Source organism: Moschus berezovskii, chromosome 10 (genome assembly GCF_049115385.1).
Source record: "Moschus berezovskii isolate FMDL1 chromosome 10, NW_MosBer_1.0, whole genome shotgun sequence".
In the NCBI taxonomy this organism is placed as follows: Eukaryota; Metazoa; Chordata; class Mammalia; order Artiodactyla; family Moschidae; genus Moschus; species Moschus berezovskii.
The window spans coordinates 38,084,783-38,107,398 of NC_142469.1; the positions used below are offsets into that span (position 1 = coordinate 38,084,783).

A 22,616-nucleotide genomic window follows, 5' to 3' on the forward strand; every position below is an offset into this window, starting at 1 on the left:
CACAAAAAGTCAGACACGACTGAGTAACTGAACAACAATGAGGGACCCAAAACAGGACCCAGAACAAAATCTCCAACAAGGACTGAAAAGAAAGAGTATACTCATTGCCACGTTAACACAATTACTGTATTTTTCTCTTTCTATTTGCAAATGCTCCTGAAGATGTCACATGGAAATCCTCCCTATTCCTTTTGAAAGTGTGGTTGTATTTCTTCTTGCTGACGTTAGCTTCTCTTCGAGTTAATCATCTTCTTCTGCAGACATGCTTATGTTGAGTCAGCATTTAATATTTAGAGACTTACCGCTTACAGCAGCTATAGAAAACTGCTTCACTCAACCCTTCACAGAGGCAATACAAATGATATCAAGAATGTAAGCCAAATGACTTCATTACTCTTTTTTATGTACGCAGATCTTTGATAATATTATAAAGTGGAAGTTTCCATCACTCCACATCGGCAAAAACATCACATCCTAGTGATGCAACAAAGGCTGCAGAGAGGGAAAAAGAGGCTGTCACAGTTAGCAACCCTGTGAATCTGTCCTGCTTCCCAAAGTGTCACATTTGTGTGTTCTGAAAAAGGAGTGTAAAAGCCAACTAGTTTTCAGGAAAAAAAAAAAATGTATGCTAATGTCCCTTCTATTCCAGTGCAGATAACTTGTCAAGTTATCCTGAATTCATCTTTGCGGAGTTTATCTAAGTATACTGAGGTGTCCAAAAACTCCCTGGCTGAAACTCTAATCTAGCACACAGGATCTTTAACTTCTAAACTCTCTGCATGAGCTCCTTGCCCCCAGGATACAAGGACAGGGAACCACTGCCGAAATGGCTGAGCTGTCAGTTTATTCTGAGGGACCAACACTTAAAGAAGAAAGACTACACATATGCTTTAGAAATAAACAACATTTGATGTGTCAGTAGGCCTTTGGGTCTTGTTGTCATGTATAATCAAATATCGTAAGAGCTGTAGAGAGATTTAGTGACTGTTTATGTCAAACAACTTGTCAGAATTCTCACAGCTATCACACAGACACGTCCTCAAACACTTACTGACCAGTATGCCTCTGAAAGTCTTTGGGTGAAGCTGGTTCTGAGTCCACGGGTGGGGAGTTCTTGATACAGTTCAGAGACAGCAAAGTTGATCCTTGGTGGTCTCCCTCACTTGTGTGCTGTTCTCTACCCCAGCAGGCTTATAGCTCTCTAGCGCTACAATCTCCTACTCTGTACAAGCATACCAATGCCACATGTTCCAAAGCCACCTTTAAGCAGTGCTCCATTCTTTCCCGTGACTAAACTCAGCTCTTAAGAGGGAAGCAATCTAATTGATTAATTGAAATAATAACTGATTATAAAAAACACTGGCAAGCAGAGACCAAACTTCATATGTGTTTGCATCTCTTAACCACACTTAGAACTGCTTTCCTTGAAGGGGCTTCCCAGGTGGCACTAGTGGTAAAGAACCTGCCTGCCAATGCAGGTTAGATGTAAAACACACCAGTTTGATCCCTGGGTCGGGAAGATCCCCTGCGGAAGAAAATGGTAATCCATGCCAGTATTCTTGCCTGGAGAGTCCCCTGGACAGAGGATCCTGGCAGGCTATAGTTCATAGGGTCGCACAGAGTTGGACACAACTGAAGTGACTTAGCACGGCATGCCCTTGAAGCAGACACGCAAAGGATACAAATCTAATCTTGTTTAATTTTCCCAAGGTGATGTATTTAAAGAAGAAATGCAACTGTAATTTTGAACTGCTATAAATTGTTTAGGAAAATATTTATGAACAGAAATAAGATGTGTTCTCCCTTCGCCTCACTTGCTTTGAGCAGGAATTCTATCATAAAACTCTCCTACCTTTGCTTTCTCAAGACCACACTGTTAATTCATTACACAAGTATTATCAACATTATTATGCCCAAGGGCTATGCTGGGAGCTGGGCAAAAAGCACTAATCAAACCAGATGGATGACTTCCCTGCTGGTCCAGGGGTTAAGACTTCACCTTCCAGTGCAAGGCGTGTGGGTTTGATCGCTGGTTGGGAGCTAAGACCCCATATGCCTCAAGGCCAAGCAAACAAACAAAACAACATAAAACTAAAGCAATATTGTAACAAATTCAATAAAGACTTTAAAAATTGTCCACATAAACATATTAAAAAAAAACAGACATGGACCCTACTTTCATAGTGTTCTTAGCAATCAGTTTCCTCCTTTTTTCCTGGGATTTTTACCTGCCAGTGATGATGATGGTGTTGACGGTTGATATTAATACTGACGCTAATAATAATAATACAACTTTGAGTAGAACTCTCTATACATCAGATGCTATTCTAAGTGATAGATACAGTCTTTTAGTCCTCACAACAACCTAGAAAAAGAGAAGAAATTGTTTCCAAGATCAGAGCACTCAGGTACTACAGTAGGTAGCCTAGCCCTGTTCTTAACCACTGCTGCCTACAATGAGCTTGCAATGACTCCTATTTGCATTCCTACAACTGATGATCCCACAAGAAATTCCTTGGCAGAAAGAATTGAAAACTTTGGGGAGAAAGCGTTGAAAGAAATGTGAATTGAGTTGTAAAGTATAAGTAGGACCTATGTAGCACACCTAGTGTTTTCCTAACTGTCACCATTCAAATTACCCTTCTATACTTTTTCTATACTCCCTACCTTTCCATAGATCAATTTAAAAAAACTAAAATTTATTGAGTACCAACTCTATGCCAGGCACTACGGCACACATTATTTGAGAAAATAAAATCAGAGGACATCAATTTGCTAAAAATAACTTCTGTTTTGAAAGGGCCTCTAGCAGACCATTTGGCCCATCACTCAATGGGCTCAATATTTACTGAGCACTTACTTTATGCCAGGTTTTATGTAAGATGTTGAGTAAAGAACACCCTTCTGGTCCTACAACACATGGGGAGGGTTCAGACAAGTAAATAACATAGAATACAAAATGACAGGAAATAGCCAGCACATGGAATGGGACATGCAACCCAGACTTGAGGGTTGAGGGTCTGACGTCAAGGTTTACTGATGCATCGGTGCCTCTGTGTTTTGGCTGAAGAGTTACAATGTCTCACAGACTGAGCTGCTATATTAGTTCATCTTTGGACTGTTCTCTGAAGCATTCATAGCACTGCCGAGCAGCACCTGAAGACCGAGGATCAGGGTTCTAACATGCCATTCACAGCTTTACTTTATTCATCGCTTAAGTTCAAAATATTTCCACAGAGAGCATTAATAGTTCACCAAAATTGGAATTTTTGACATGGGATGAAGCAGTCAATTTTTAAAATTTTTTTTTACTTTGATTCATTCACATGTCACATGCTGTCTGGAACTTTTTTCTTCATTTGTTCACTTGCTAGCATTTCCCTAAGAAGGGACAGGGATTGATATTTTATGCTTTATGAAGCTAATTACTTCAATGGTTAAAATAGCAGAGAATATAAGAAATGCAAGGTTAGCTCTCTGAAAGCCTCCCCCATTTCTTTCTGTATTTCACTTGAAAATGTCTTTGCTTCTTGTATGTGTCTTACTCCCCTCCCACCCCCACCACTTGGAAGAGTGTGTGGTAAAGAATAGCAGACTGCAGAAAATTCTTTTTTAGTAAAAGAGTACATTATAGGCTCTGACTCCTTTACCTGCTACTCCAAGAATAACTAAAAAGGAAGAGGTTCCTAAATCCAGTGAACTGCTTCTTGCTGTGACAAGGGGAAAACAGGGAATGACGTTTTTGTTGTCGTACCTCAATTCACCAACCCACCGCCCAGGCAACTGCAGTCATGGCCCAACAGTCCATCCGCAGACACTCCCACCTGCACACTTTTCGTGTCTTTGACAAACTGACACCCAAAAGGAGCAGTCTGATATCCACTGCTATAAGTGCTTTGGATGGTGCTTTTCTTCTGTCATCTTCAAAGGCATACTCTCAGGTTACAATGCACTTTGGGGCTAAGCAGATAATAATTATGGTCTCTTCACACTGGATGCAGATGTGTCCATTATCAGCATTAGAGTTGAATATGATCAATTTTCTAAAACCAGTGCAGGAAGTACCTTATTGCCTACTATACTTCTTTAGGTTTGAACTGGGGAAGGTCAATCCAAAATGCATGGACCCCATTAGCGGCAGGAAATAGGAAGCATTAATGAAAAGAAGAACTAAAAAAAGAAGAAAAAAAATTAAATCAAGTCACCAGACTGGTCACCACTTGGAACTGAAGTGTTGTAATGAAACCATATGTGGCTCAGGGAAAGGGGAGGAGGGGGAGACAGAAGCTTTCTGTGCCGACCTGTTCCACAGTTGTATTCACACATTCAGATATAGCTAGCTCATAGGTAATTCCACACTGAATATTTTTGTTTTCTTAAGCAATATCAATTCAGTGTGGTTCCTAAATAAAAAGCCAACACATTAAAAATAAAGCATTCTCCTTGAACCAAATCTGAGCCAAAAAAAAAAAAGCATGGTAAGGAAAGTTGAAGGCTATCTTCAAAAAGGAAACAAAGTATTCCAAATAGAAAATTATTCTCTATCAATTTGTGTGTGTGTGTGTCAGAGAGAAACAGAGAAAGGTGGAAAGAGACAAACAGACGAATAGACAAAGATTCATTACAAATAATATCAAATATACATTATTTTGTGCTCAGTCGCTCAGTCATGTCTGATTCTTTGCAACCCATGGACTGTAGCCTGCCAGGCTCCTCTATCCATGGGATTTTCCCAGGCAAGAGTACTGGAGTGGGCTGCCATTTCCTCCTCTAGGGGATCTTACCAACCCAGGGATCAAACCCATGTCTTCTGCATTGGCAGGTGGATTCTTTACCACTGAGCCACCTGGGGATCCCACATTGTTTGGGAAATAATATATAAATCCATATATAATAGATGGGGATTCCCACATGGCACTAGTGGTAAAAACAAAACAAAACTGCCTGCCAATGCAGGAGACAGAAACAAAGTCAGGCTTCGATGGCAGGGTCAGAAAGATCCCCTGAGGAGGGCACGGCAACCCACTCCAGTATTCTTGCTTGGAGACTCCCAAGAACAGAGGAGCCTGGCAGGCTACAGTCCAAGGGACCGTAAAGAGTTGAACATGACTGAAGCAACTTAACACAAACACACACACACATATAATAGATATTATATTTAAGTATTTACATATTCCCAGAAAGATTCAGAAATGAAAAGTGAGAGAGAAAGAGGAGGCCAAGGCCCCATGGACCAAAGGCTTCATTTGTTGATCTTCTCTGGGAACTCATACTTCCAGAAACAGTAGCAAGCCTAGGTGTGCTTTGGCTACCCAAACTCTCCGTCAGCAGATGGGTCAGTACAAGCAAACACATGATCTCTGTAAATACTATGTCCTCCTATGCAAACTCAGCGTTAGAACAAGGTCCCTGACCCTACTCCTGACTCCTCCCCACTAGCCATCACTGAATGGCATAATCAGAATGTGAAACTCACCCCAGCACTCACTGGCTCATGGCAGTTTGGATTTGCTTAGGTTTTGTGGCGTTTCAGACTTCCTCCATAACTAGATGAAAAAACTGACCTGTGCATACTGATCACCACCTTCTAGACTGGCTTGAACACTGCCACTCATCAAGCTCGGCAGCACTGGAGGGACAACAGTTCATTCTGTGATGCTGTAAAGGTCGTTCCTGGCTTCCCTAGTGGTTCAGATGATAAAGAATCCACCTGCAATGCAGTTCGATCTCTAGGTCAGGAAGATCCTCTGGAAAAGGGAATGGCAACCCACTCCAGTATTCTTGCCTGGAGGATCCCCATGGACAGAGGAGCTTGGCAGGTTACAGTCCATTGGGTTGCAAAGAGTCAGACTCGGCTGAGCGACTAACACCAAGGTCTTTCCTAATTTTCTGACTCCTACACCCTGCAGGACAGTGCTCCCTCTTCCCATCCTCCATCCTCCCCACTTAGCATCCCCCACCCCCAGCCTCCCTGCTTTCCAGCCCTCACCTCACCCTGGGACTTTCCGCAGCCCCTCAGCGCCCAGCGGCCTTGGGAGCCGTGTGGAGGGCTATCTCTGGAGGAAAGGGCCCCTGTGTGAGGGCACAGTGTTTCTCCTGCCTGCGGCAGGATCCAGATAAGGACAGAGCCTCCAGCCAACCGCGTGTCACAAAGAGCTCCTCTGATCCGCGGGCATCTGGGCTTCCCCTCATTAGCACATTAAAGCTGCTCTGTCCCTTCCCTCTGAGCCGCTCTGTCTGTCCCACTGCCGGGCTCTATGGAGCCTTTTAGGCGCACGCTCATTGTGAAATCTGCCTGGTTCAAGAGGCACTAACCCTTTCCTGAAGCCTGTCAGACTCTCCTTAACAAACACAGGTACCTCCGAAGGAACCATCACTCTGAGAGGCGCGATCAGACGGCAGGACAGATGCCTTCTGCCAAGTCAGTCTTCCCCTAGAAGAACTTTTCTTAAAATAAAGCCAAAAGTGTTTTAAATCTATCAAGCTTTCAAAAAAAAAGGAATACATTGAAGTAAACAGATTTGTGCCTCATTCATGCATGGGTGGGTTCTACTTCAGACTCTCGACCGGGCTCGGGAGGAAAACCCCCCGGAGCCAGCCGCGCCTGCATCTCCAAGTCCTCCGCGTGCCGAGGGCGCCCATCAGCATTCATCCCGGGCTGGGACGGCGCGAGGCCACGAGAAGCCGGGTTCCCCATCCAATTTTGTGACCAAGATAACAGATGCATAGCGCTTGGCAGCTTTCCCAGCCCTCTCCCAGATGTTATTTCATTTAAAACTTCCCCAAATGCAATGAGAAATGGAGGGCTGGGATTATTTTAACCAGTTTACAAATGAGAATTTTGAGGCCACCCCCCACCCCGAAAAAAAAAAAAACACGAAGAGTTTCTGAGACAGAACATCTGACATTTCACATTCTGAAGGGGACGTCATCACTCCAGGGGCCCACAAAATCTCCAAGGGATGTTCAACCCCCTCTTCTCTCTCACACACACCCCACTCCCAAATATAAACAAGCCCCCAATCCTCCCCAGCTCCCCTAAATATGCTCTGCACTAATACCCTGACTTCTTCATAGCTGTCACCAGGGCCCAGGCATCTGTCCTGCCATCTGATCACGCCTCTCAGAGTGATGGTTCCTTCAGAGGTACCTTTCTGAGTTAACCCTTTCCAAGACACACTCTAAACATCAGTAGCTTCTTCCCATCCATCATACTCCTCACCCCTTCCCCACCACAAACGTTAAATACGCACATAAATCCTTAGATCCTACTCTACGTCTCTACCATAGCTCCTTTCTGACTCTCTGAAATGACTGCTTCCCACTTGTCTCTGTACAAACGCCCTATACCCCTTCCTCACCACCCAGCACCTTCAGTCTGAATTGATAGGATGAGCTCAGAGTTCACAGAAAAAGAAAAGCTACCATAGAGAACCCGTGAAAATTTGCTGTATGACTCAGGAAACTCAAACTGGGGCGCTGTAACAACCTATAGGGCTGGGAAAGGATGGGAGGTGGAAGGGAGGTTCAAGAGGCAGGAGACAGGTACACCCATGGCTAATTCATGCTGCTGGATGGCAGAAATCAAACCAACATTGTAAACCAATTATCCTTCAAATAAAATAAATTAATTAAAACCACAACAACAAAAAGCCACAAGACAGGAATCAGCTTTTATTCTCACCACCAAATCTACCCAATGATCTTCACTGATAACCATGCTCTACCTCTCCTCTCCTGGACCACGCAGTGTCCTGGCTGCGCGAAGCCTGCCCCCTCCCCGCACCTTGGCTCCTACCACCTCAGCCCTCCCAAGCCTTTCTCCTTCCTCCATCCCGCTCCTTCCTCCGTGGCTCCCTCTCCACTGCATCATATCATCAGCACACAGACCTTTTGCATGAGGTCCACTATGAACAGACTTCATTTACTCGGCTCCTAGTCAGAGCAGAGCTTCTCAAAAGTTCTGTTTAGAAACCCCCCACTCACACTCCCTCTCCAAATCATGCCTTTCAGACTTCCATTGGCACCACCAGCTGACGCTGTGCTTTCTGGCCCCCAAGGCCCTCTCTGTTCCTACCCTGCACCCCCTCAGAGCCTGAAGTAGAGCCGTGCCAGTGGTCCTGCCACTCATGCTGAGGCCCCGTGTAACCCTGACCCTCCTTTCTGTCACTCAGACCTAGAATCTGCTCTCTTTAACTTCAGGGTCCCTGAAAAGTAGCACTGTCCACTTGTAGCCTGTTTCACAGAACTGGGATGCTGCGCTGTACCCCTTCTCATCTCTAAATAGTTTCCCCATTCCAGGGGGTCCCTTTTAGGTGATTGGGTGGAGTCCTTGATACTTGACGCAACTGTTCTCAGGCCAGTCTGCTGCCTTCTCATCACCGACTGGGATACACAGATTTCCAGGGCCATGACAAGCATCGCCCTAAGATGCTATCCTGCCCCACGATCACACGTACTTCCAGAATCCAGACTCGATGTTGCTCCCCCTTGGATACTGAGCTGGAACCAATGCTTCTCAAATGATCTACTACAGAATATCAATTCTTTCTTTCAATTCACTGAAGACAATTCTTTTGAAAAGTGCACTTCAAAAAATCGACTGCTAGAAAAATAAAGCGGCAAAACAAAAAAATGAAAATACATGACTCAGTATTTTAATATTAGAAGAAAAGACATAAAAGTAATCTGTCAAGTTGCTATAGATATTTCGAAATGCATACTCCTGATCTGTGTCCTCATCTGGTTATACAGATTACACAATCTGTGAATCAGCACAGGGCCATGGACCACACTCTGAGTGGCTGGCTGCGGCCCTCAGGCTGACTCTCTAATTCAGGGTAACATTAGGTCTCTTCTGCCCTAGTGAGCAGATGCTTTCCTTGCAGCAAGTTTATAACCTTTCAACAAACAAGTATTAAACACTATGTTGCAGGCACTGTTGAGTACTTTCTCAAAAATAATCTGATCTAATTTTCCTCTCTCTGACCTCCACACTCTGTTCAAATCACAGCACTTCTGTCTCCATCCCATTTAGACCGCTATCTCCACTTCTCTAGATGGCTACAGTAGACACCTAACTGATCCCCCAAGCCCTAGCCCATCCCCTGTCCCTCTATCCTACAGATTTTACCCAGAATATCATATTCAGGCACATATCTGATTAAGTCCTTTCTCTATTCAAGAATCTAGAGAATGAAGTCTAACTCCTATAGGAGTGTATAAAGCTTTCCATTGTCTGACTCCATCCTACAATTCTAGCCTTACTTTACTGCCTTTTTACCTACACATAATACTGTCAAACTGAACACTTAATCCTCCTCCAACCTCTTTACTCTCTATTTGGTTCATCCTTTCTATCAACCCCCTTCTTGCACAACTTCCTATCTTACCCATCTGCTTTAATCAAATGTTTATGTTCCCCCCCAAACTTAGGCGTTAAAGCTTGACTCCCTGGTATGATGGTATTTGGAAGTGGAACTTTCGGGAGGTAATTAGATTTAGATGAGGTCACGAGGGTGAAGTCCCCATGATGAAATTAGCATCCTTATAAGAAGAGAAAGGATCTCTCTCTCTCTCCACCATATGTGGATACAAGAAGACAGCTGTCTGCAAGTCAAGAAGGCCCTCACCAAACACACAATCTGCCAGCACTCTGATCTCAGACATTTCAGCCTCCAAGAACTGTAAGAAATAAACGTCTGTGTTTAAACTACCCGGTCTGTGATATTTTGTTATATCCCCCCAACCTTAGACACCATCTTTCCATGCCAAGACAAATACCAAGCCTGAAGCCTCCTGCCCTGTCTCCAGCCTAGTCTCTCCTTCCTCTGTAGTCTTATAAAAGCACTTAGTTGCGTGACCATAAAGACTGGTTTCCATGTCTATAAAAAGATGATTTTGAGAATAACATGTAAAATTTCATAATATAAAATGTATGCTTTATAATGTAAAAATTTAAGAACCACTTGAACCACTATCTACATGCTCATTCAGACACTCTCATAGATTATATCAAATTCTATACTAAAGCAATCTAGTACTTCCAACTCATCCTCATGTTTTTGTCATATTTTATGTTTCTCTTACCTTGCAATGCACGAACATATGCCCAAGCTCCCTCAAAGCTGTGTATGCACCGTCAGAATGTTATTATTTCTAGGAAACTCTATTTTCTTGGGTTAAAATGGCAATGACCTGGATAGGCTCGCCCTGAAATGGCAGGATGAGATCCAAGTCTCTTCTCCTTTTCCTTCTAACACTTTGAAAGTAGATGAACATTAAGGGCTATCTTGTCTTTTTTTTTTTTAAGTCATGAGTGAAACAACTTCTATTGTATTCATCAAGAAAGATCTGCCTCTGACTCTTTGTACACTTCAAGTAATTTTACTATGGGTTCAGTCTCCCTTTTGAGTAGTTTTCCTACAGGAGAAACAGCTAAATTATGGGACTTTTAAAAAATAATCTCTCTTAGGTCAGCTTGAAAAAAATCTAATCATTTTGAGAAAAGATGTACGTTGTCTTTATTTCTACTTGACTTAAATTGTCCACTTCATGGATAATATTGGAAGGGTAACAAGAGAAACTCGAGAAATGCACTCAGGAGTTGACTTTAGTCCACACCTGTCTGGTTCATCACTGTGATCCAGCAGTACTCAGTTCAGTTCAGTTAAGTTCAGTCGCTCAGTCGAGTCCGACTCTCCGCGACCCCATGAATCACAGCACGCCAGGCCTCCCTGTCCAACACCAACTCCCGGAGTTCACTCAAACTCATGTCCACAGAGTCGGTGATGCCATCCAGCCATCTCATTCTCTGTCATCCCCTTCTCCTCCCACCCTCAACCTTTCCCAGCATCAGAGTCTTTTCCAGTGAGTCAACTCATTGCATGAGGTGGCCAAAGTACTGCAGTTTCAGCTTTAGCATCAGTCCTTCCAATGAATACCCAGGATTGATCTCCTTTAGAATGGACTGGTTGGATCTCCTTGCAGTACAAGGGACTCTCAAGAGTCTTCTCCAACACCACAGTTCAAAAGCATCAATTCTTCGGCGATCAGCTTTCTTCACAGTCCAACTCTCACATCCATACATGACCACGGGAAAAACCATAGCCTTGACTAGACGGACCTTGGTTGGCAAAGTAATGTCTCTGCTTTTTAATATACTATCAAGGTATATCATAACTTTCCTTCCAAGGAGTAAGCGTCTTTTAATTTCATGGCTGCAATCAGCATCCACAGTGATTTTGGAGCCCAAAAAAATAAAGTCTGACACTATCTCCACTGTTTTTCCATCTATTTCCCATGAAGTGATGGGACCAGATGCCATGATCTTTGTTTTCTGAATGTTGAGCTTCAAGCCAACCTTTTCACTCTCCTCTTTCACTTTCATCAAGAGGCTTTTGAGTTCCTCTTCACTTTCTGCCATAAGGGTAGTGTCATCTGCATATCTGAGGTTATTGATATTTCTCCCAGCAATCTTGATTCCAGCTTGTGCTTCTTTCAGCCCAGCGTTCCTCATGATGTACTCTGCATATAAGTTAAATAAGCAAGGTGACAATATACAGCCTTGACGCACTCCTTTTCCTATTTGGAACCAGTCTGTTGTTCCATGTACAGTTCTGACTGTTGCTTCCTGACCTGCATACAGGTTTCTCAAGAAGCAGGTCAGGTGGTCTGGCATTCCCATCGCTTTCAGAATTTTCCACAGTTTATTGTGATCCACACAGTCAAAGGCTTTGGCATAGTCAATGAAGCAGAAATAGATGTTTCTCTGGAACTCTCTTGCTTTCTCCATGATCCAGCGGATGTTGGCAATTTGATCTCTGGTTCCTCTGCCTTTTCTAAAACCTGCTTGAACATCTGGGAGCTCACGGTTCACATATTGCTGAAACCTGGCTTGGAGAATTTTGAGCATGACTTTACTAGTGTGTGAGATGAGTGCAGTTGTGAGGTAGTTTGAGCATTCTTTGGCATTCCCTTTCTTTGGGATTGGAATGAAGACTGACCTTTTCCAGTCCTGTGGCCACTGCTGAGTTTTTCAAATTTGCTGGCATATTGAGTGCAGCACTTTCACAGCATCATCTTTCAAGATTTGAAATAGCTCAACTGGAATTCCATCACCTCCACTAGCTTTGTTTGTAGTGATGCTTTCTAAGGCCCACTTGACTTCACATTCCAAGATGTCTGGCTCTAGGTCAGTGATCACGTTATCGTGACTATCTTGGTCGTGAAGATCTTTTTTGTACAGTTCTTCTGTGTATTCTTGCCACCTCTTCTTAATATCTTCTGCTTCTGTTAGGTCCATACCATTTCTGTCCTTTATCGAGCCCATCTTTGCATGAAATGTTCCCTTGGAACCTCTAATTTTCTTGAAGAGATCTCTTGTTTTTCCTATTCTGTTGTTTTCCTCTATTTCTTTGCATTGATCACTGAGGAAGGCTTTCTTATCTCTCCTTGCTATTCTTTGGAACTCTGCATTCAGATGCTTATATCTTTCCTTTTCTCCTTTGCTTTTTGCTTCTCTTCTTTTCACAGCTATTTGTAAGGCCTCCTCAGACAGCCATTTTGCCTTTTTGCATTTCAATATATAGTAAGCATTTAATAAAGATTCATTAAATAAATGACTGACTGATTAAATGAATGAAAGAACGGATGAGAAAAAAGAGAATGCAAACAAGTATTTGTTTACACAATGGATCAGAACCTTATACTAACTCCAAGCCAGGAATTAGTAGGAATTGGAGCCCTACCACTCCAAATCTGAATATAATTAGCATGATTTGGCTTTTAACCTCCTTTAAATGCATTTTCAGCTGTACTAAGTTTCCCTAATTAATTTGTTTAAAATGGCAGGAATTGATGGTTCATAATATCAGAACTTGCAAAATAGTATGTAGGGTACTTTTTAATCATCACAGTTACAAAGGTAAATTTTCCTGAGATAGTATTCAAAATTTAAATCCAATAGAAAACAATATTTTTAAAATTTTAGTAATAGTATATTTAAATCATGTTCATGTGGCCACTGACTGAGACGTCATTTTTCTAAGAAAACATTTTCTGAGACATTGATTTTAGTGTTTCACTTGCCATTTCCTGGGGAATTTCTTCTCAACTTTTGTGCGTTCAGCTAGTACCTGTTTAAAACAGAATAAGTTCAATATGGATCACATACAGGACAACTTATTTCTATGATTCTAGCATCTAGACATTTGGAAGCATACAATTCAGCATTAAACATAAAAATTCAGATTATAGATCACAATCATTCACTCTCAACGGCAGTACTCTGCCAAGTTTCCCAGTTAGATTTTAAGGTCCTTCAAGCTAAGACTCTCACACGCTAGTAAAGTCATGCTCAAAATTCTCTAAGCCAGGCTTCAGCAATATGTGAACTGTGAACTCCCAGATGTTCAAGCTGGATTTAGAAAAGGCAGAGGCACCAGAGATCAAATTGCCCACATCCACTGGATCATGGAGAAAGCAAGAGAGTTCCAGAGAAACATCTATTTCTGCTTCATTGACTATGCCAAAGCCTTTGACTGTGTGGATCACAATAAACTGTGGAAAATTCTGAAAGAGATGGGAATACCAGACCACCTGACCTGCCTCTTGAGAAGCCTATATGCAGGTTAGGAAGCAACAGTTAGAACTGGACATGGAACAACAGACTGGTTCCAAATAGGAAAAGGAGTACGTCAAGGCTGTATATTGTCACCCTGCTTATTAAACTTATATGCAGAGTACATCATGAGGAACGCTGGGCTGGAAGAAGCACAAGCTGGAATCAAGATTGCTGGAGAAGTATCAATAACCTCAGATATGCAGATGAAACCACCCTTATGGCAGAAAGTGAAGAAGAACTAAAGAGCCTCTTGATGAAAGTGAAAGAGGAGAGTGAAAAAGCTGGCTTGAAGCTCAACATTCAGAAAACTAAGATCATGGCATCTGGTCCCATCACTTCATGGGAGATAGATGGAAAAACAGTGGAAACAGTGTCAGACTTTATTTTTTTGGGCTCCAAAATCACTGTGGATGCTGACTGCAGCCATGAAATTAAAAGACGCTTACTCCTTGGAAGGAAAGTTATGACCAACCTAGATAGACAGTATATTAAAAAGCAGAGACATTACTTTGCCAACAAAGGTCCATCTAGTCAAGGCTATGGTTTTTCCAGTGGTCACGTGTGGATGTGAGAGTTGGACTGTGAAGAAAGCTGATCGCCGAAGAATTGATGCTTTTGAACTGTGGTGTTGGAGAAGACTCTTGGGAGTCCCTTGGATTGCAAGGAGATCCAACCAGTCCATTCTAAAGGAGATCAATCCTGGGTGTTCATTGGAAGGACTGATGCTAAAGCTGAAACTCCAATACTTTGGCCACCTCATGCGACGAGTTGACTCACTGGAAAAGACTCTGATGCTGGGAGGGATTGGGGGCAGGAGGAGAAGGGGACGACAGAGAATGAGATAGCTGGATGGCATCACCGACTCGATGAACATGAGTTTGGGTGAACACCGGGAGTTGGTGATGGACAGGGAGGCCTGGTGTGCTGTGATTTATGGGGTCGCAAAGAGTCGGACACGACTGAGCAACTGAACTGAACTGGAGCTAAGAATAATGTTTTGCTATGTATGTGTCCTCCAGAAAATGCCTCAACACACAGCAAGTGATTAAGGACAAATAAATGTACATATAATGAACAGAGTGAGAAGGCAATGAATGGAATGGAAGAAAATATTTGCAAATCATATATTTGATAATGGATTAATATCCTGAATATATAAAGAAGTCCTACAACTCAACAGCAACAACAAAATCCAATTTAAAAATGAGCAAGGTACTTGAATAGACATTATGACAAACACAGTGTGCTAAAAGGCAAAAACATCACTTGGCCGACAAAGGTCCATCTAGTCAAGGTTATGGTCTTTCCCGTAGTCATGTGTGGATGTGAGAGCTGAACAATAAAGAAGGCAGAGCGTCGAAGAATTGATGCTTTTTAATTGTGGTGCTGGAGAAGACCCTTGAGAGTCCCTTGGAAAGCAAGGAGATCAGACCAGTCAATCTTAAAGGAAATCAACCCCAAATACTCTTTGGAAGGACTGATGCTGAAGCTGAAGATCTAATATTTTGGCCACCTGATGCGAATGGCTGACTCGGAGAAGACCCTGATGCTGAGTAAGACTGAAGGCAGAAGGAGAAGAGGGCAATGGAGAATGAGATGGTTGGATGGCATCATCGGTTCAATGGACATGAACTTGGGCAAACTCTCAGAGACAGTGAGGGACAGGGAAGCCTGGTGTGGGGCAGTCAATGGGATCACAAAGAGTCAGACATGACTTGGCGACTGAATGACAACTTGAACAGACATTTCTTCAAAGATACACAAATAGCCAACAAGTTCATGAAAAGAAGCTCAACATCAGTGATTATTAAGGAAAATCAAAACACAGTGAGGTACCACTTCACACCCGTTAGGATGGCCACTATCAAAAACAAACAAGCACACAGTGTTGGCAGGATGTGCAGACACTGGAAAACGCAAAATGGTACCATTGTAATGAAAAATGGTTTGGAGGTTTCTCAAAATGTTAAAAAAATAAAAACAGAAATTTAGCAATCCAACTCCTGGGTATATAGCCTAAATTTTTGAAAAAAGGATTTTGAGGAGACATTTGCACATTCATTTTCACTGAAGCTTTATTCACAATAGCTAAGAATAGAAGCAACCTAAATGTCCCTCAGGGAGGCCTGGCGTGCTGTGATTCATGGGGTCGCGGAGAGTCGGACACGACTGAGCGACTGGACTGAACTGAACTGAACTGAAATGTCCCTCAACAAGTGAATAAAAATAGTGTGATATACACAGATACAGAGATACAGATACATAGATATTATTTAGCCTTAGGAAATTCTGCCTCTTGTGATAATGTGGATGAACCTTGAGAACATTATGCTAAATAAAATAAGCCAGTCACAAAAGACAAACACTGCATGATTCCATTTGTATGAGGTATCTATTAATAAAATAACCAAACTCTTAGAAACAGAAAGTAGAATGGCATTTGCCAGGGTCAGTGGGGAAGGGAAAAGAGGAGCTGTTGTTTAACAGATGCAGATTTTCAGTTTTGCAAGGTGAAAAAATTCTAGAGATCAGCGGCATAATAATACCCTTCAGCTAGGACTACTGTACTACACTTAAAAGTGGTTAAGATGGTCAATTTTATGTCAAGTGGTTTTGGCCCTTAATAAAAGAATAAATGAGTGTGTATTTATAGACGCTTAAGCCATAGTCAAGAAATATACCAAATAGTATGGGGTATTTTTCCAGGTGTTTATTGGAGTCTGACTTCCTAAGTATACATTTTTAGAAACATAATCAAGAATTAATGTGCTTGAACAAGGTACAGTGAATGCTCGCTGGCCTGAACTCGAATGAGAAAGCTAAGCTAAAACCTGGTGGCAGTACTTTCGCATGCTGCATTCTGCTTTTATGAGAAATGGCAATTAAGTAAGCCATTAATTAAATAAAGCCACAATTAAATAAGCCAAATAAGCTCTTGCATTAAGTAACTTAGAACTATATGGGCAGTCGAGTCAATTTGCTATCTCATCTACATCTATAGCTGCTGCTGCTGCTGCTAAGTCACATCAGTCGTGTCCGACTCTGTGTGACCCCATAGACGGCAGACCAACAGGCTCCTCTGTCGCTGGGATTCTCCAGGCAAGAGTACTGGAGTGGGTTGCCATTGCCTTCTCCGACATCTATAGCAGTGCATAGTAAAAACAGACATCTCTTAGTATATTCCTGTGACACTGAAAGATCTTGAGAGAGTAAATGGTCACAGAAAAATTACACAAAGATAGGTCCATTTTCTTCCACATTACTTCCTTGGAAATGCACCATCTTCATCCAGGGTAAACCAAAATTCCTCTAATATGAACATTCATTTTTCCAAGCTCTGTGCAAAAAAAAAAAAAAAATACACTGATCTTTTATTTTTATAATATTGTCCTTTAGTTAAAAATAAATGTGTCCTTCAGACATCTTGTGTTTACTACTGATCTCAGAAATGTCTGTTTTTAATCACACCATCCTGTTCCACTTGGAATACTTTGTATCAGTTATCCTCATTACTGGTTGGTCTTCCCCTTTCATTCTGACATCTGTTAGGAGAAGCAGCTTGAGGAGGAGCCTCTTTATCAATTTTTTAACAAAAACCAGTTGAGCTGGGAGGGATTGGGGGCGGGAGGAGACGGGGATGACAAAGAATGAGATGGATGGATGGCAACACCAACTCTATGGATATGAGTTTGAGTGAACTCCGGGAGTTGGTGATGGACAGGGAGGCCTGGCGTGCTGTGATTCATGGGGTCGCAGGGGAGTCGGACACGACTGAGTGACTGAACTGAACTGAAGAGATAATAGATGTCTTCATCAACTGCACTTAAAAGGACAAGCATAACCCTGTTCTTGGCAGGCACTCCGTGGGTTCACCATGTTCTCTCCACTTTATTTAATAACCCAGAAAAGCTATATATATATACTGTTTCATCACATACGGTAACTCCCCACGTGGATGTCAATTCTATGTAGGCTTGCTACCAAATCTTCCATGTATCCTTTAATGTTCTTTATAATTCAGAAAAGTTTCACATATTTGAAAATGAATGAAATATATCAAAATGTAACTTAGAAACCAGTTAGTTTTAAATCAGATGAGTGGATAGCCCAGAGTCATACTAGTGGTTCCATTCTAATGATTAAACATCCCCACCACAAGACTCAAAAAGGCAGAAACCCCTTCATAACTTGAGATAACCCAATTCTTCTCTTATTGGGGAGAAAATGGGTCAAAACTGGAAAGTCATGGTGATTATTATTAAGATCTGAAAATAATATTAAAGTGGGGAAAGATAAAACCACACACATGCAAAGCATAAAACAAGCCATTACTCATTTTTCACAAACATTTTATTAAGAAATAATTTTAGAGGAGAAAATCTTCAGATACTACACAGGTCAGTATCTACTCATATGTTTCTAAGAAATCTACTAGTATCAACAGTTTCTGTGAGAGGGTCATCAATTGTTGCCCTTCAAGTATTTTTTGTTTTTGTCATACCTTGCTTGCCTGTAGCAGGGTAATAAATGTTATTCCACACTCAAGAAACAAGCGAATAGGGGTTTGCCATAATTTTTTTCTTCTTTGAACCAAGACATTATTCTAAATCTTTGGGAATTAAAGAGGTAACAATTATATTAGCATCTAAATCATTTGGTATTTTTTGCACTGACAGAAGCAATTTTTATTAGGACAAGGGAGAAGCACATGACATATCCCATTAATTGGTTAAAAAAAAATTATCTACCACCTCCTCTTTCACCAAAATTATGGATACTATTATATTGTACTCTAATGTTCTACAGGGAGTAGTCAACCAGTGGGGGCTTCCCTGGTGGCTCAGATGGTAAAGAATCCGCCTGCAATGCAGGATACCTGGGTTTGATCCCTGGGTTGGGAAATCCCGTGGAGGAGGGTATGGCAACCCACCCCAGTATTCTTGCCAGGAGAATTCCATGGACAGAGGAGCCTGGCAGGCTACAGTCCATGGGGTCACAAAGAGTCAGAGATGACTGAGCGATTAAGCACAACACAGCACAGCAGTCAATCAGTGAGGCAACCCATGTGTCATATACGAAAGGCAACAATCCAACTCTACAGGCCTTTAATGAAAGGGGAAAAGGATTTGGAGCTACACTGTGAAAATAAAATGGTGCAGGACAATGCAAGGCAGATTGCATTAAGGTAACACTGCATTTTCCTTCTAAGATTCTTGAGAGCAAGTACCTTTAATTATTCATTGGTACTTCTCTCTTTACCTGTCTCTAGGTAGACAGGATATAGGTAACATATGTGTTTGCATTTCCTCCTCTGGGTTGGCAGGTAGCTATTATTACAGGCTGTGACCAGTGGCAGGCAGTTCACCAGGCTTACCAGCTTGCAATGCTCACACTTTGACCCTCCTCATCCCAGAACATCATCCTCAGTCTCTCAGCACCGCCTCTCTGCCCCAGTGGGATGCTCAGAGTACCTAACGGGGTGCAATGCCCCTCTCAGTCACTGAAAACACTCAGCTGGCCAGCTCACAGCAACAGAACACTGCCAGCAGTACATCTCCATGCCAGAAGTTAGAGGGATATTTTTCATATTGGCTCCAAGCTTCCAGATTTGCAATCTCACTTTCTGCTAGCAGCTAAACTGCTGCAGGCCAGGGTTAGATGAAAGGAAACAAAGTCCAGAAGACAATAGTTGATAGGACAAGACAGGTGAAGGAAATGCAAATATTAAGGAAAGAAGAAGAGGAAAAGAAGAAGAAAAAGGAGGAAAAAGTGATCTTTGGCTTTTAGAAAAATGAATAAGGATACTTGTGATATGACACCCCATGGGCCAGCCTTAAAGCCATTACTGGACTAGGGCAATACACCTGGAGGGTTCAAACCAGAGGGGAGCCATACTGAAGTGCTGGCACAGAATCTCAAAAATTCCACTCCCCACTTCATGCTCTTTTATTTAGAGCTCAACCATTCAGCAGTTACAACCAGTGCTGTCTCCTGTTGCCATAACCATGGAGCAAAAGTCAGGCCCGTCAGCATGCCAATGAAATTAATCCACCAGGATTTTTATACCTAAACTGATTTTTTTTTTTTAGTCTCCTTACCAAAGGCGCTCCTTCTCAAAAGAAATATTTTGTTATCCTTTAAGGATAAGGAAAGACCATTATTTAATGCCAAATATTACATGGAAAATTTTGCAAAACTATGAAAGACAACCAAATGTTTCAGTTGAAGTCTAGAGGCTATAATCCTAGGGTTCCATTCACAGATGCATGAGCCGTGGAATGTCATGGACTCAACCTTTCAGTCTAAGTTCCTCCTCTATAAAACTCATGCCGTAGATCACTGGAAGCTAATAAAACACAGCATTCCCCCCACAATGTCCCATGACTTCAATTCACTTGCTTACGATGTTCACACCACTGTCCCTTAGATAACAGAATTCTGCTGAACAACGAATTCATGTAAAGCTTTATACTTTCCCAAGTCTTGTCTTCTCTATTATCCCATCTATTTCTCAAAACTATGATTAAGAGACGTAAGACAAGTATAAAACACATTTCATAAGTGACGAAACCAGGGACCAAGATGAACAGCTCTGCCCCAAGCCACATGGCAAGTCAGCAGCAGAATGATGACAAAGTCCCCTCAACTCCTGCCTCAGTGATCTTGTTATTCTGGACTCTAAGATTCATGCAATACCATGAAATAACCTGCACAGAATCAATAATAACTTACAATCAAGCAAAGATAAATGAACTGGAGCACCAGGTTTTTCCCCCAGTTTGATGAGGGAAATTAATAATTAACATATTCTGCATAAAATTTTAAACATCGAATGCCAAGGCATTTATGATTCAAAAAAAAATCACAGATATTCATAAAGACTAGGAAGCCCGCCTAATATGTACTGAGCCAGCATCTTCTTGATTTATTCTGCTCATTATCTTTTAAATGTAGTATTTTGGAAGGTGTTATCCTAAGCTACCAATCAGAGGAAAGTAAAGACTTGAGTTTCTATCACCATCTCTTGTCTCATTTCACAGTGAATTTCTTCTCCTTTGATAATAAATGGGAAACACACAGAAGTACCCACAAGCTAATATATACCTTAAGTCTTCACAAGGGACTCTTGAATGGTTTGGGATTTCGTATAACTAAATTACACGATACTCGGAAAATACGGAGCTTTTTAGGTTTCTATTTCTGTATATATTTTGTGTTCCCACTAGCGCTCCCAGCCCCAAAGGGCTCGAGGTGAATCCCTTGTGGGACTCACAGCTACCCACAATAGCGCCCTACAAAAACCTGTATGAACAGAGCAACCTTCTGAGTTATTCCCAACAGATGCATTGAAAGGCACACAGGTACCCAAATAAAAACACACAAAATCAGTTCTCTATCTGAATTTTAAGGGTCAGCCCTTCAACCGTGTCAAGTTACTTTCATAGAATAAGTCCCTTTCGCATCACAGCCGACTCAGGGGCGCCAGAGGGGCCCCATTTCACATCAACCCGGGTTCCCATCCTGAACGCCTCATCCTTGCTCCTTCCACTGCGCAGATTCCAGCACTGGAGCCAGCCGCCAGCGTTCGCTTCCTCGGGCTTTGCAACACTCGGAGCCGCCTTCCTCACGCCCTTCCCGCAACATTTGTGCACTTTGCCGGGGTCTGACCCAGGCCCCTAATCTCCCCTCCCCGCTCCCGGCCAGGAAGAGTCGGAGCAGCAACTGGAGCACCGGGCGGCAGAAGTGGGTCCCCTCGACCGCCCGCGGGGGCCGCTGCCGCCGTGTCCCCATCTCCCGGCGAGGGGGTACGCGACCTCCCGGCAGACGCGAGGCCGGCACTTCCACGCCTTCCCCGCAGCCCCGCGCCTTCCCGTCCAGCCCGGCTCCTCTCGCCCCCGAGCGCAAAGCTGGGGCCAGGGTGGCAGAGGGAATCGAGGCGACGCGCGTGTGCGAGGGTGTGAGCGCGGACAACCGCAACCCGGCAGGCACCAGCCCGCCTCTCCCCGAACTCCTGCCTCGGACCAGCCGGCGCCCGGCGCTCCGCGGCGCCCCGCTCCGGGACAAAGCTGCCGCGCGGCCTCTCCGCCAGCGCGGGGCGCGTCGTCCTCCGCCCTCCCCGGTCTCCCCGCCGCAACTCCGTCCGTCCCAAAGGGCCTCGGGGCCGCCCGGGAGACGGAGGGGGCCCCCGGCCCCGCGCCCCCGCCGCCGCTCACCTGTTCAGCACTTTGCGGATCCTCTGGCGCACGCCGGCCCGGGAGGAGGCGGACAGGCTGCCGCCGCCGCCGCTGCCCTCGGCCGGCAGGTTCTCGATGGTGGTCACCACATGGTTCGGCGGGGCCGGCGGCGGCGGCGGGTGCGGCTGCGGCTCGGGCGGGATCATCGCGGCGGAGGCGGCGGCGCGGCGGCGATCAGAACGCGGCCGGGCGCATCGCGCGCCGGCTCCGGGCCCGGGAACGCGCGGAGGACCCGGCCGGGCGGCCGCGGCCCGGGGAGGCGGTGCTGCCGGCCAACCAGCGAGGCGGGGGAGGCCCCCGCGGCTACGGCCGCCGCCGCCCAGCCCGCGGCTCACTCCGCTCCGGTCCCGGGGCGCGCACCCTCGCTCCGCCGCCGCCGCCGCCGCCCGCCCCGGCTCTTCCCCAGCTGCGTCCCCCAAGTCGCGGCACGCCCCGCGAAGTGGCCGTGGAGGGTGTCGCGCGGGGGCGCCGAGCTGCCGGTCAGCTCAGGGGACCCCCGCGGGGAGAGAGAATGGGGCTCCGGCCTCGCCTTCTCTCCCGGTGCCCAGGTCGGCGCGGGGCGAGCGGCGACAGTGCTGCTGGCGCCGCCTCAGCGCGTTCCCCGGCTCGCTCGCAAAGCTGCCGTCTGTGTCTCTCGGAGTGAGAGCCCGGGAGTGAACCCGCAGAGCCGGGCGGGGGCGCCGCGGCGGCGGGGAAGGGGGCCGGGCGGGGCGCACGCGCTCTGTTCTCGCCAGAGGGCGCTCCGGAGGTGCCTCGCT

The 22,616-nt window shown here is 44.3% G+C and overlaps 1 protein-coding gene across 2 annotated transcripts in view; it reads right to left on the bottom strand.

The window, feature by feature from the left end:
* SLC35F1 (solute carrier family 35 member F1) overlaps positions 1-22,062 on the bottom strand; it is a 467,864-nt gene extending 445,802 nt beyond the window's left edge. For both annotated transcript variants that reach the window (XM_088840587.1, XM_055433627.2), the window contains exon 1: positions 21,838-22,062. In XM_088840587.1, the coding sequence (XP_088696713.1) occupies positions 21,838-22,004 (167 nt within the window). In that variant the 5' untranslated portion in view covers positions 22,005-22,062. The remainder of the gene's footprint in view (positions 1-21,837) is intronic.
* Between the last annotated feature and the right edge of the window lie 554 nt (positions 22,063-22,616).